The sequence below is a fragment of the Barbus barbus genome (assembly GCF_936440315.1).
Source record: "Barbus barbus genome assembly, chromosome: 16".
NCBI classification, from domain to species: Eukaryota; Metazoa; Chordata; class Actinopteri; order Cypriniformes; family Cyprinidae; genus Barbus; species Barbus barbus.
The window spans coordinates 25,678,246-25,691,525 of NC_136744.1; the positions used below are offsets into that span (position 1 = coordinate 25,678,246).

The window sequence follows — 13,280 nt, forward strand, 5'->3', positions numbered from 1 at the left end:
CGTCTACATCTTGGATATCCTGAGGGTGAGTAACTTTTCAGTAAATTTCATTTTTGGCTGAACTATTCCTTCAATTCAAGACATAAAAACAAACTCAAATACATTTACATAACAGAAGCAAAGTGGATTTTTAAGTGATTTACAGTGTCCTCAACCTAAAAGATACCTCTCAGGAAGCTCAGGCAAAACAACATGCTTAAAATGTGCTTTCCCTACACAAGAGACAGAAGGTAAAAGGAATTTTATTTGGCAGCCAAGCACAAATTTAGTAATGAATGTAGAAACTTATAGGTGTTCTCACTGATGCAGTCAGTAATGGATATGTATTCATAAAGTGTTTACATGCAAAACATCCACAGGATCTGAGCACATGTGAAGCAGGCTAATTAACTGTTTACTGGGATTGCCGGTTTCAGACTGACACCCGAAGGCTTTCATGTAAAAACTCTGTGAGGGTTGTTTATTTTTCTTACAACAAGGCATGCAATACCTGCCTAAGCCTCCGAAAAGCATCCCATTTCAATAACTGTAGGCGTGCACTAACACTCTCAGCAGCCGAGAGGAGTGTGTAAAAACATTAATTACAGGTTAAGGTACAAATTAAAGACTTGAGAAAAAGTGAAAACATAAAAGGCTTCCATTAAGAGCTGGCACCTGAAGCATTTGCGTCATTCGCGGTTCGTGAGAACATTTGAGACTTCGAGCGATAGTTCTGCAGGGATGTGTTGGAGCTGGAACCTCCGAGGGCACTTCAAATGTTACATACACCACGGTCGCTCATGACAGTCAAAGGAAATCACCCACAGCCGGTGTGTTTTTGATTTAAGGAGCTACAGTTACACATTAACTGCCAGAGATCTGAGTCATGTTGGCCAATCTCATCAGTCTGTCTGAAATGATATTATTCTCAGACCCTCATTATGGCTAAACATATACTGGCAACTCTTTTTCTGCAATGTCGTCCAGACATAATTATAAATCACATCCCAAAACTAACTCAATTTGGATATCCTCAAAGCAATAAACAACAAAATACTACATACAAATATTCAAAGTTTAGAAAATTATCACTTTTGAAAGAAGAAGTCTCTTACGCTCACAAAGCTGCATATATTTGACCAAAAATAAAGCAGTAATATTGTGAAATATTAGAATTTATAGAACAGTTTTGTGTTTTAAAATATAATTTATTCCTGTAATGCAAAGCGGAATTTTCAGCAGCAATTACTTAGTGAAATTCAACCATTTACAGAAAAGCAATTATTAATTATTATTGGTGCTCAATTACTTATAATGGTTCTTTTTATTGTCAATGTTCTAGAAATTTATGCTGCTTAATATTTAGAAATTATGATACTTTTTAGGATTCTTTGATGAAACAGAAATCGTTTGAAACATTATTAATGTATTTATTGTCACATTTGATCAAATTAATACTTCCTTGCTGAATAAAATGTACCTTATTTACCCCCAAACCCATATCACGGTTCCCACAAAAAAATATTAAGTAAAACTTGAGCAGGAAATCAGCATATTAGAATTATTTCTCAAGGATAATGTGAGACTAAAGACTGAAGTAATGATGCTGAAAATGTAGTTTTCCCATAACAGGAATAAATTACATTTAAACAGTTATTTTAAAATGTAATAATGCTTCACAATAATTACTGTTTTTACTGTAATTTTGATCAAATAAATACAGCCTTGTGCGCAACAGACTTCTTTCAAAAACATTTAAAAGAAAAGTTAACTAAAGTCTGAATGAAGTTGTCTTTCCTCTATCTGGATTGAAGGACACAGCCACACCCAGGAAAACCTGAATCTTCCACAGGGATTATTTTGATGCCAATCTTTTATCTCCCTCTTTGTGTGGCCATCATGAGCAGAACTGTAAATTGAAGAGTGCAGTGTTTGTTTGAGAGCACGTCTTACATCCGTCCTCAGCTAAGATCAACAACTGTCAAGGATCTGGCTGAACACTCAGATCTCAAGCATCATTTGGATGAACATTAACCAACATCATAAGCGCAAAGGTTTGCCTTTGCATTACTACTTCTCTGCTTCTGTTTGTTTATCTTTGCGATGAAAACCAAGTCTAATCACCACATCTCTTCATTTGACGTACAAACACAAAAATGCAAACTAAAACAATTGTTTGCCTTTGCTGTTGTCATTTAAGTCATTTATGTTCAGAGCAAATAGTTTTGATTTGCACACAAAAATCATAGTTCAAAAAGCTCTTTGCTCATTCTCATAGCCCCGATGAATATGAAATCAAAATAACCCTCTGTAATGATGAATGACAAAAATATGAATGAATTTCTACTGTCCAACCTGCACTTAAACCAACATTTCTATTTGTTAAAGCGTTCCATGCAATTGTGAAAATGCCGCATTGGTCCCTTTCTGTATGATTTCATTCATATTGATCCTCATTCATCAGCTAAAGTCTTTGTTTTTATCTGCTGAGCATGCTCTCTGAGGTGCTCATGAGGTAAATCAGCATATTCCAGAACTAAAGCTCATCTCTATTCTCATCCAAGAATGGTTCGCACCGGTCCACTATTTGACTACTGTACATCTGTCACACATCACAATGAACCAAACATGTTTTCTCTGAGAGGGCAGTGCTACGAACTATTGAATTAAAAAATGTTCAGCATTAAAATAAAACGACAGACATTGCAAAATATAGCATCTTTTTCTGCTATATTCCTAATATTTATTTTATAATTTTGTATTTTTCTCCCAGATCAAATATTAGATGTTTATGTTACTATTATCATCATAAATTACTGAATTAGTTATTAATTATGTTTATTCTTGTTTAAGCATAAATCTGACAAAAGTGTTACATTTATTCTTTAAAAAATGGTGGTAAAAAGTTGTAAAAATGCATATGCAAAAATGAAATCCTTCAGTTTCTGTAGTGAACTAAAACTGATTAAATGTAATCGTTGAGGTGAATGTTGTTTAATCAATTAAATTATTTTTATTTTTTTCTGATTCAGCTGAACATTTCAACAAATGGATGGCACACCATATTTACACTTATAAAAGCCAAATTTTACTCAAATTCTCCAGAGGGCACATATTACCCCATTATTTAAAAAACTGATGCTGTATGTGTCAGTGTGCACAAAGTTACATTTGGGATTTAAAAATGTTTTAGACAGACCCTACAGAGAAATGTGAAGGTTTGTGCTCGTTATGGTAAAAACACCTCCACTGGCCAAACAGAGCTGAATAAAACTCTCAAGTCTTTAATATGCATAAAGTACAAAGACTTTGAAAAGGAGAGCTGTTCACGGTTACCATCCCAACAGTCACCGGCTGTGCACACATTCAGATGACTTCATCAGACGCAGCCCCTGGAGTTTGGACACACAGACCATTCTTTATTCCTCTGGAACAGTACTAAACCTACAAGTCAGGGGTCGGTGAGATTTTGTTTTTTAAGAAATTAATAACTTTTGTTCATCAAGGACACATTAAATTGATCAACAGTGACAGTAAAGACATTTTTAATGTTACAATGGATTTATATTTTAAATTAGTGCTGTCAATCAAACAGTCCTGGACTGTGATTAATCACAAATTTAAAATACTAGGATTTACCTGTAAATGTGTTAAAATAAAGGAATGCATGACAAACTAGTTTAAGGAAACAGAACCTTTCACATCTCCGCCAGGAATGAGACATAATCCTTATTATTCTTTTGTTTTAATTCAGCCATTATACTGACAATAAAGCGCTTACCAAGCCACATCGCTTCAATCTCAGTATACATTTACCCAACTATTATCAAAAGTATTTCTAAATAAATACAACAAAACATTTTCTTGCGACCTTACATGAAGTATTATGACAAAATGCATTATGAAGAAGAATTGGACCTGTTCTGCAAGTGCATTAGAGCTAACATTAGCATCATGCTACATGAGACAATTTATGAGATTAATAGTACACTTTCACTCAGAACTCACTTTAAACCACCAGAGTGTTTGTAATAACTTCCTTTTGCGATCACATGTATATATACACTTTTGGCGGCCGCGGTACATTATAAATTTAGCCCAAAAAAACCGCAACCCACGGCTCTGTCATTTTTTCCGTGACTGTATTTTCAAAATAGCCCAATTGTGTGGGAAAATCGCGACCCTGGCAACACTGGTTCACTGTATCCTTATCACATATGAGTATACATATCTCTCGTGCTCTCTCTCGCTTCACTTTTATCTAGCCTGGCGCCTCAATCACACAATCCCTGCGTCCCAATGTGCATACTATCCACCCTATCTGCCCTAAATAGTATTGAAAATCACTATATCACATAGAATTTAGGATGGATAGTGTGCACATTGGGACGCAGGCAATGATTACCTGCGATGACGGCAAGAAGTTGGGCTCAAACCTTATCAAACGATTAATTTGCGTAAAAAAAAATATTAACGCGTTAACGTTGAATTTTAAATAAAAGCTGTTTTTTAACTTTCTATTCAAAGAATCCTGAACAAGGTGCATCACAGTTTCCATAAAAAAATATTAAGCAATGCTACTGTTTTCAACATTGATAAGAAATGTTTCTTAAGCAGCAAATTAGAATGATTTCTGAAGGATCATGTGACACTGAAGACTGGAGTAATGATGCTGAAAACTAAGTGTTGCCAACCCAGGAATACATTATTGCTATTTTTACTGTATTTATGATCAAATATATCCAGCCTTAAGAGACTTCTTTCAAAAAAAAAAATCATACTAACCCCAAACTTCTGAACAATAGTTTACCAGACCCTGAAAAAACCCTAATCTTTATGTCCTTCTCAAGGTTAATGTGCAACCAGGGCCAAACTTTTTACAGATCAAACATATTGCTACAGACATTACTGATAAACAATGACCAATTATAGCCTCATATCTTCTCAATAAAAGCAAGTCACACACTGTAAAATAAAATAAAAAATAAAAAAAATCACAAGTTGAGAAAACTCAGTATGCTGCTGAATATTTTAAGTTGCTCAAACTAAATGGCCAAAAATTCACCTACATTAATATTCTATGTAATGTTAACTTTATCTATATTTCATAGTTAAATCAATCTTTAGAATATAATTTTTTATTTTATTTTTTTTACAGTGCATGCACTAAATGTTGCTAAAATCATGTTTTGTTTCATGCATTTAGCATCAAGTCAACTAGATATTGAAATTCTGAATTGTGTACAGTCATGGCCAAAAATATCGGCACCCTTGGTAAATACGATCAAAGAAGGCTGTGAAAATTAATCTGCATTATTAATACTTTTGATCTTTTATTAAAAAAATTTACAAAAATCTAACCTTTCATTGGATAATAGGAATTTTAAATGGGGGGAAATCTCATTATGAAATAAATGTTTCTCTAATACACATGTACTCTATGTACACAATAACTTTTCTCTACATCTACAGCAATCAAACATAATAAAACGGTATCGTTTTAAACATTCAAGTATTAACATCCTACAGCAACTAAGGCAAGTTGTGACATGATTACACTCAAGCAATTTAGGAACGGTGACAGAAATTACAATCTCCTACATAAAACGGTAAAAATTAGACCGTGATAACTCAGCAGTCACTCTTTGAGATTGATCGGCCTGTGCTTTCAAGAGAGACAGAAAGGAGGAAACTGTTTTGACAGAAGAACAGTCCTTTTAAACCCAAGCAGTTCCAGGACCAAACTACACACAAGCTCTGTGGCCTGTAGCACGAAGCGAGATGAACAAACTCGCTTCAGAATTAAGTTGAGTTGACAAAACCTGATAAAGCCAACCTGGTTTAGGTCAGGATCAGCGGGCTCACAAAGCTCGATATAAACGTTCTCTGACAACTCGGAGTTTGAACCAGAGTTTGTGATCAACTCTGGAGTGTGTGCACCTGAAAGCGTGACACGTGCAGCGAACAGCCAATCACACGAAGCGTGGAGAGCATCAGCAAAGCGTTGGTTTGATTCACTTCTCGTGAGAGTCAGCAAATCACTATTCTGCTGAAGATTAAGAGATGTCGTCCACAAGATCCAGGGGGAGTGGTTGGATCCACATCTAGGGGGTGGAGATTGGTAGGTTTAGGGGTGGAGATGGGGTGGGTTTAGGGATCAGGGGGTGAAGATGGGTAGGTTTAGGTATGTGTAAGATGGGAGGAGTTGATCTAGATCCAACCACGCCCCCTGGATCTTGTAGGCTGCAGCGAGACGCTCCTCAAACGTTTGGCAGCAGAAATAAAATATGACTACGCAAAGGAATCAACTGAATTTAATTATTTATTTATAGTTTCACACAGAGCTCAAAAGGAAAACATAAGTTTAGTCATTTTAAAAGTTGGATATATTAAAGCTCATCTATATCTTTATAGATTTAATTTAAATAAGAAGCTTAAAATTAATTGCCACCTTATATATTATATGAATTATAAACAATTACAATTAATATAAAATAAATAAATAAGTAGCTGCAAAAGTCGGGCAATCATTCTTTGAAAACGAGATACAGGGGAGTGGCTTCATTGCATCAGATATATGTCACTTTGCTCACAGCTGATTGGTCCAGCTTGGGTTTGCGATCTCTAACCCAGAATAAAACCTGCTCTGGAGCAGGGTAGCCGTGTAGCGTAAGTTACCATGGTAACGAAACCCGCTCAAAACCAACCAATCTTCTTGAGCCCGAAAACTCAAGAGTTTGCTCAAACTAAACGTGAATTGAACTGAAACTAAACTGAAACCAGCTTCGTGCTACAGGCCACTGGAATCATCGTTCTGCACTGGATTGTAGTGTTAAAACATAACCTGCCAGCTCAAAGTAAAACCATGATAACAGAGCAACACAAAAGCCAGTCATGGTCTAGAAATGCTCCAAACAGACATACAAAAACAACTTATGAAAGCTGAACGCCTCAAGTGTTTCCTTTGGAGTATTTGGAGGCAAAGATGCACAAACCAAGCGGCTTAAAATAACAAATCATTTTTGGACATTGAAGGTGCTGAAGAACATAATGTGTCAAAAATAACAAGAACTAAATTTTAATGCTACGTAAAACAAAGCAGATTATTTCTGAACGGCTTTGGGAGCAGAATTTAGTGAGACTGGAATGGACTTGTAAAGTGCTTAGTGCAGAATTTAGTTAACAGTTGTTTAAATGAATGACTGGAGGCAGTGGAATTCACCTCGTCTGTACAGACAACACGGCTCTCTCACTGAATCACACCTCAGCTATGCACACACGTCTAATCCCTCTACAACTCTAAATTATGTTCAATTTGCCCAGAGTAGGGACATGAAAAAACTAAATACTAAAATACATATAAATTGAGCTGCTAGAAAATTCACAAAACTAAGGACATGACCCTGATTTCGTTATTTTACAGCAAACATAATAAGTCATTATCTGATTAGCTATACGTATTAAACAAACAAATAAATAAAGCATCCAAATTATTATAAAATGGATAGTTCCGGTCCTTGATCCTGATTGGTTGAACCATGTTTGAAGCGGTTGTAAATTACAAACATACACTTTTTGTGTCTGCGTCTGTGTGTTGCTCAGCAACAACTTTGTTGCAACTACAACCGTTTCTCAGGAACTACATTGTTTGGCGGAAGAATGTATTTTATTAATATTATTACATTTTATATATATAAAATGTAATAATATGGAATATCCGTTTTATAACAGCTAAGGGGGAACAGAATATGAAATAAATTCTGCCTAACAACACCCCTTAGCTGTAATAAATTCACTGTAAACCACAGCTTATTGCTTTATTTGAGTTCTAATCCTGACAATACGCCCCGTGAAGCCCTATAAGCATGGGAATTGTATGGTTCTGGTTATGTTTATGATTCTTCTTCATTATTTAATTCATAATCTTATTATTTGTACCATATTTATGCTTTAACTGGTGATTTCTGAAGGATCATGTGAGACTTTGTAAAATATATTACACGTAACATTTTAAAATATATTCAAATAGAACAGGTATTTGAAACTGTAATAATATTTCGAAGTATTACTGTTTTACAGCCTTAGTGACTTAAGAGACTTCTTAAAAAAACTTTCTATGTTCTCAACTTCTTTCTGTTATGCCACATAATGAATGTGCAAAATTATTGACAGACAGAAGGTGTATTTGCTAAACAAACATATTTAGTAATATCTGTCGGGAAGAAGCATTTTTTGCCTTTCTATGTATAAAAAAAATGAAAATGAATGACCTGCCAGGTTGGCATCTCAGTAAACTCACCCTCCTTCACTCTCTGCCTCTTCTGAGCTTTGTCCTTCACTTCTAGCTGAGACGCCTGCTCTTTTTCTCCTGGTGGGAGTTCGATGAAGAGGACTTACTCTGCGAGTGGTGATGTTGTCCCTGCTCCGGCCCCTCAGCTGATCTCTAACGTTGTCCTGCAGGTGTGGAAGTGCATCCTTCAGGGCTTTTACCTCCTCTTTGAGCTCAGACACACAATGGATCAGAGCTCCCAGCCGATCTAGCACCTCTGCCTGGCCCGTCTGCAGACCCAGGCTGCCTGCCGTGTGATCTGCGTTGCTGCTCAGATGCAGGACTCTGCCACCGCCTGCTCCTATTTTGCGGAAGCAGACAATCGCCAGGCTGATCCCGGCAGCCCCTGCCAGAACTCCCAAAGCCAGAGCCCTGCTGTCCGCTTGAGCCATCCTAAACTGAGAAGACACGAGAAAAAGTATATTTTTATATAGGCTTTTTTTTTTTCTGAATTGATACAAATATTATTTTAAACTTAAAATAATATTAAAAACATTTATAAAAACATATTATATGTTTAATTATAAACATACATTGGTTTAAATGGATTAATGAGCCACTACATTAAAAAATCTATGTGGTCATCTGAAATATTTGCTATATTTTTTTATTTTCAATTCAATATATTTCAAGCAAAACGTGCTTTCTTGTAAATATTTTTCAGTTTCAACTCATGTTCAACCTCAAATTCACTTTCCATCCTGTTAGTTAGACTTTAAACTAATACAAAAGGAAGTGTCGTCATTTTGGAAGCAAAACAACAGCAGAAACATCATTTTTTGTGGATTTAAACCACATTTTTTTGTGGTATTAGTTGGTTTATTTTACTCGAAAACATTCCATTCTGTTTGATACAACTGCAAAAAAAATATAAGATCAAAATATCAAAAGATTGCTAAAAAAGTCAAGTTCACACCCTTTCAATTCACCTCAAAGTTCAGCAAACATTTTAAACCGGAGCAAAGGATATTAATCAGCTGTCAAGGTCTTTACAGGACTATGCGATCTGCATATATGAGCAAATGTAGCGGAGAATAAAAAAATAACATTGTAACAGCATCAGAGCAGGCTCCATCAGCAAAACCCATAAAACACAAGCATAAATCACCGAGATTCTTATAAAAGAGCAGCTTTTACCTGTTCAAACTCTCCTGAGCGCAGCGGTGCGTCTGCAAAAACAGTCCGTGTCGATGCGGTTCTTGATAACTAAAGGTTCCGTCCTGATAATGCATCCATTCAGTGCAACTTCCTTTGCAAAAACAACGAAAGATGTTTAATACTGATAAGAAGTTAAGAGATTAATATTTAATGATCATCTAACAAAAGGGGTGGACGAATGCAGGAAAAAAAGACTACTAGCCTACATCTGTTCCTATTAGAAAAAGTGCTGTGATGGTACCATAGTAGCAGATGGTCTTTTATACTAGACTATAATATAATATGAAATACATTTTTGATGCAATATTCAGCTGTTACATGGGAATCCTGCATGGTTGTTTTTGTTCTCACGGTTTCTCCTTTAGATAGCAGCTACTGGATACTTTGTACTTTGAATATTGTCTCTATAAAGAGGTTAAGAAACACTTTATCGTGGTGCATATGTAAAATTGCAGATCACAGCTAGACAATTTTAATGACCTGCCAAAAACTGACGAGGCAAAGAATCAGTTAATTGAAAATCACTCATTAACAGAGTTGCACTTGTGTCCTGCATGTTCACTGTTAATGTACTTTACCATTTTACAACAACAAGAAGCTAGCCTACTCCCGAACACACTTGCACAAATTTTACAACTACGTTAAGCTCAAAAACTATCTCTACGCATCATGCATTTAATATATCTGTAATTTACTGTACAGTTGCATAAATAATCTGTTGAACACAATTATGTATGCATATACCAAAAATAAGACCAAAACCCTGTCTAACCATCAAAGAAATGTTAGTGGTTGGTTCAAGTCTGGATATCTTACTTTAATGGAGCAGATCTGTGGCCTTCACTGCTGTGGAGCTCAGTGCTTTGGTGAGTCTATATAAACACGAATATCTGATCAACCTTGAACTATGATTTCTGTTTCAGCTGCTCTGATTGGCTTTGAGCGTCTTTGCATAAACATTCACTTAATGACACTACTGCACTGAATAGAATTTGTCCACGTATTTATGTTCTTGGTTAAAGGGATAGTCCACTCCAAAAATTGAAATTCTGTCATCATTTACTTTCAAGTTGTTCCAAAAAGGGCTTTCTTTCTTTTTTTCTGCAGAACACCAAAGAAGATTTTGAAGAATGTTGGCAACCAAGTTTCAGTTCTCTTTCAAAATATCTTCTTCTATGTTCCACCAAAGAAAGAAACTCATGCAGGTTTGGAACTATGTGAGGGTGAGTAAATGACAGAATTTTCATTTTTGGGGTGGACTATCCCTTTAAATGCTTGTAGTAACCTTGCAACCTTGATTTTTGGAGAAAAGTGCTATCAAAATACAACTTACTGCTATACTTAATTGTGGAGAGATCCTTTTGGTCCAGATGGTGTAGTTACAACATCTACCAGCAGGCGTCTAATGGATAATGCTAACTGTTGAAACTTTGACCCCTTGGTCAGACCATGCCAAATGAAAATTTGTTCACGCTTCTGAACTTTCCAGTTTTGTTATGCATATGCCCACTAGCCTCTCAGTTCTTTGCTGCTGTAGCCCATCCAAATTAATCAAAGCTTTGTTGTAATGTTGTGCTCTTTCAGTTGCTGTGAGATTGTGGTCATTTTTCGTGGACCTTAATGCCCACAAAACTGCTGCCAACATTTATTTCCTCTGTCAACTCTATACACCGTGATGCATGACGATCCCAGAAGCTATCTACACGACAAACATTCCATAGTTTAAGACCATTCCTTCCACATTCCGCTGTCTGATTTGAGCAACACCTGAACATCTTGATCATGTTTGCATGCTTTTATGCATTAAGTTGCCATATTGTTAGTTCATTTGAAATAATGAGATTAAAGGAACAGTTCACCCAAAAATTAAAATTTGCTGAAAATGTACTTACTCTCATCCAAGATGTAGATGAGTTTGTTTCTTCATTGCATCAGATTTGGATAAATTTAGCATTACATCACAGCTTTACATTAATTTAGTATTGCATCACAAGATGTAAACTGATGGACTGGAGTCGTTTGGATTACTTGTGGATTATTGTGATGTTTTTATCAGCTGTTTGGACTCTCATTCTGACGGCACCCATTCACTGCAGAGGATGCATTGGTGAGCAGGTGATGTAATGCTATATTTCTCCATCTCTGTTCAGATGAAGAAACAAACTTATCTACATCTTGAATGGTCTGAGGGCGAATAGATTTTAAGCAACTTTTAATTTTTGCGTGTATAGTCTTCCTTTAATAAAATGCACTCTAACCACCACCTCATATATATATCATATTTGTTTAGCAGATAATTAAATATGACACTAATCAATAAATATAACACTAAACATAAAAAAACTGAATAAAATGCATAAAACAAAATTTAATTATTAACATAACTTTAATATTTGTAACTGTTGTGCACATTTTTTGTTAAGCCAACAATTTTTTTTTCAATGTATATATAAAAGTGTATAAAAACTAGGTTGGAGGCCATTTATAAATAATATCCTCCTTTGAGGTGACTGGGTAAAAATGTATTTAAAAATTATATCATACATAAACTGTCTGATTAGAATTCACTTGAGCAATCCGATATTCCAGTCTATGCCTTTTCCAGTGAATATTATTTTGCTATCATTTTTTTGCATGCATCCTGTCCAACAGACATTGCCAAATAAGTTTTAATGAACATTAATGATATGCAGACATGCAGATATGTTTTGCAGACAGATCAGAGAAAGACATGCATATGATGAATGATACCATGGCATGCAGAGAAATGAAAAAGATCGAAACCTCATTCGCCTTGAAACTACAGACAATGTCACATTGTAACTTTGCAACATTTATAATGTTGTAAGCAGATGATTGTGGGGATGAGGTCAGCTTTTTTTCAATGCAACCTGGACACCAAGTATTTTGTCCCTCTGCAACATTGCTGTGCGTCCTACATCCTCAGTTTTATATTTAAGAGCATACAGTGGGGCAAGTAAGTATTTGATACACTGCTGATTTTTACAGATCTCTCCATTCTTTGTAAGTGGGAAAACTTGAAAAATCGGCAGTGCATCAAATACTTATTTGCCCCACTGTAGATGACAGCAACATTGTCATGCGTTAGAAAAAAAATAAAAATTGCAACTTTGTCTTTAATGGACCTGAATCAACTTTGCACTTACTGTTTTTGTGTTTCTCAATTGGCCTATTTTTGTGTCACCTTTGAAATCCTGATGACCAAAACCTTAGCAGTGGAAAACGCCTCTCCTTGATGACAGCTGGCCTCCCAGACCGGTTGAATATGAAACGAATCGTTGCACATATAAAAGCTCTTTTATGTACAGTAAAGGTTCTTTCCATGATCTGTATTGACAATCCTCTGCTTGATCAGACATGCTTCAGGTGAGATGACCCATGTACAGTAACAGTTATGCAAATTTCTATTCAAAGATAATTAGAAATTTCACATTTAAATTGATTTGACAAACTACATTTACAGTATTTTGCTTTTATGATTTAGCTGTACTGCATATATTAGGGTTAAAGCATTATGTACTGTCATTTGCAACATCTCTGTATCATTGCTACAATCTTGTCTCTATGTTTCATGATCAAAGAGCACCTTAAACTGCACCCTTTTTAATAACATATTTAAAATCCATTTCTAAACATGATTGTTTTAATCAGCCAGTTCTCATAAATTCCTTTTTTAAATCAGGAATGCTCTGAGATCTTTTTTTTCAGACAAGCAAGAGTATAATTTTAAGGAGTTCACCCATAAACGTTTTACTCATAACATCACTCTGTCCCTCATACTTGCTGAATGAAA

The 13,280-nt window shown here is 35.5% G+C and overlaps 1 protein-coding gene across 2 annotated transcripts in view; it reads right to left on the reverse strand.

Annotated features, from left to right (window-relative positions):
* The window catches only part of LOC306882116 (regulator of microtubule dynamics protein 2-like), a 33,795-nt gene extending 23,470 nt beyond the window's left edge, over window positions 1-10,325 (reverse strand). For both annotated transcript variants that reach the window (XR_013785220.1, XM_079436596.1), the window contains exons 1-3: window positions 10,283-10,325; window positions 9,446-9,557; window positions 8,279-8,706 (exon numbers count right to left, since the gene is read on the reverse strand). Coding sequence is in view for 1 of the 2 variants with exons in the window: in XM_079436596.1 (XP_079292722.1) it covers window positions 8,279-8,700 (422 nt within the window). In the remaining variant the exon portion in view is untranslated. The remainder of the gene's footprint in view (window positions 1-8,278; window positions 8,707-9,445; window positions 9,558-10,282) is intronic.
* Window positions 10,326-13,280: the final 2,955 nt, after the last annotated feature.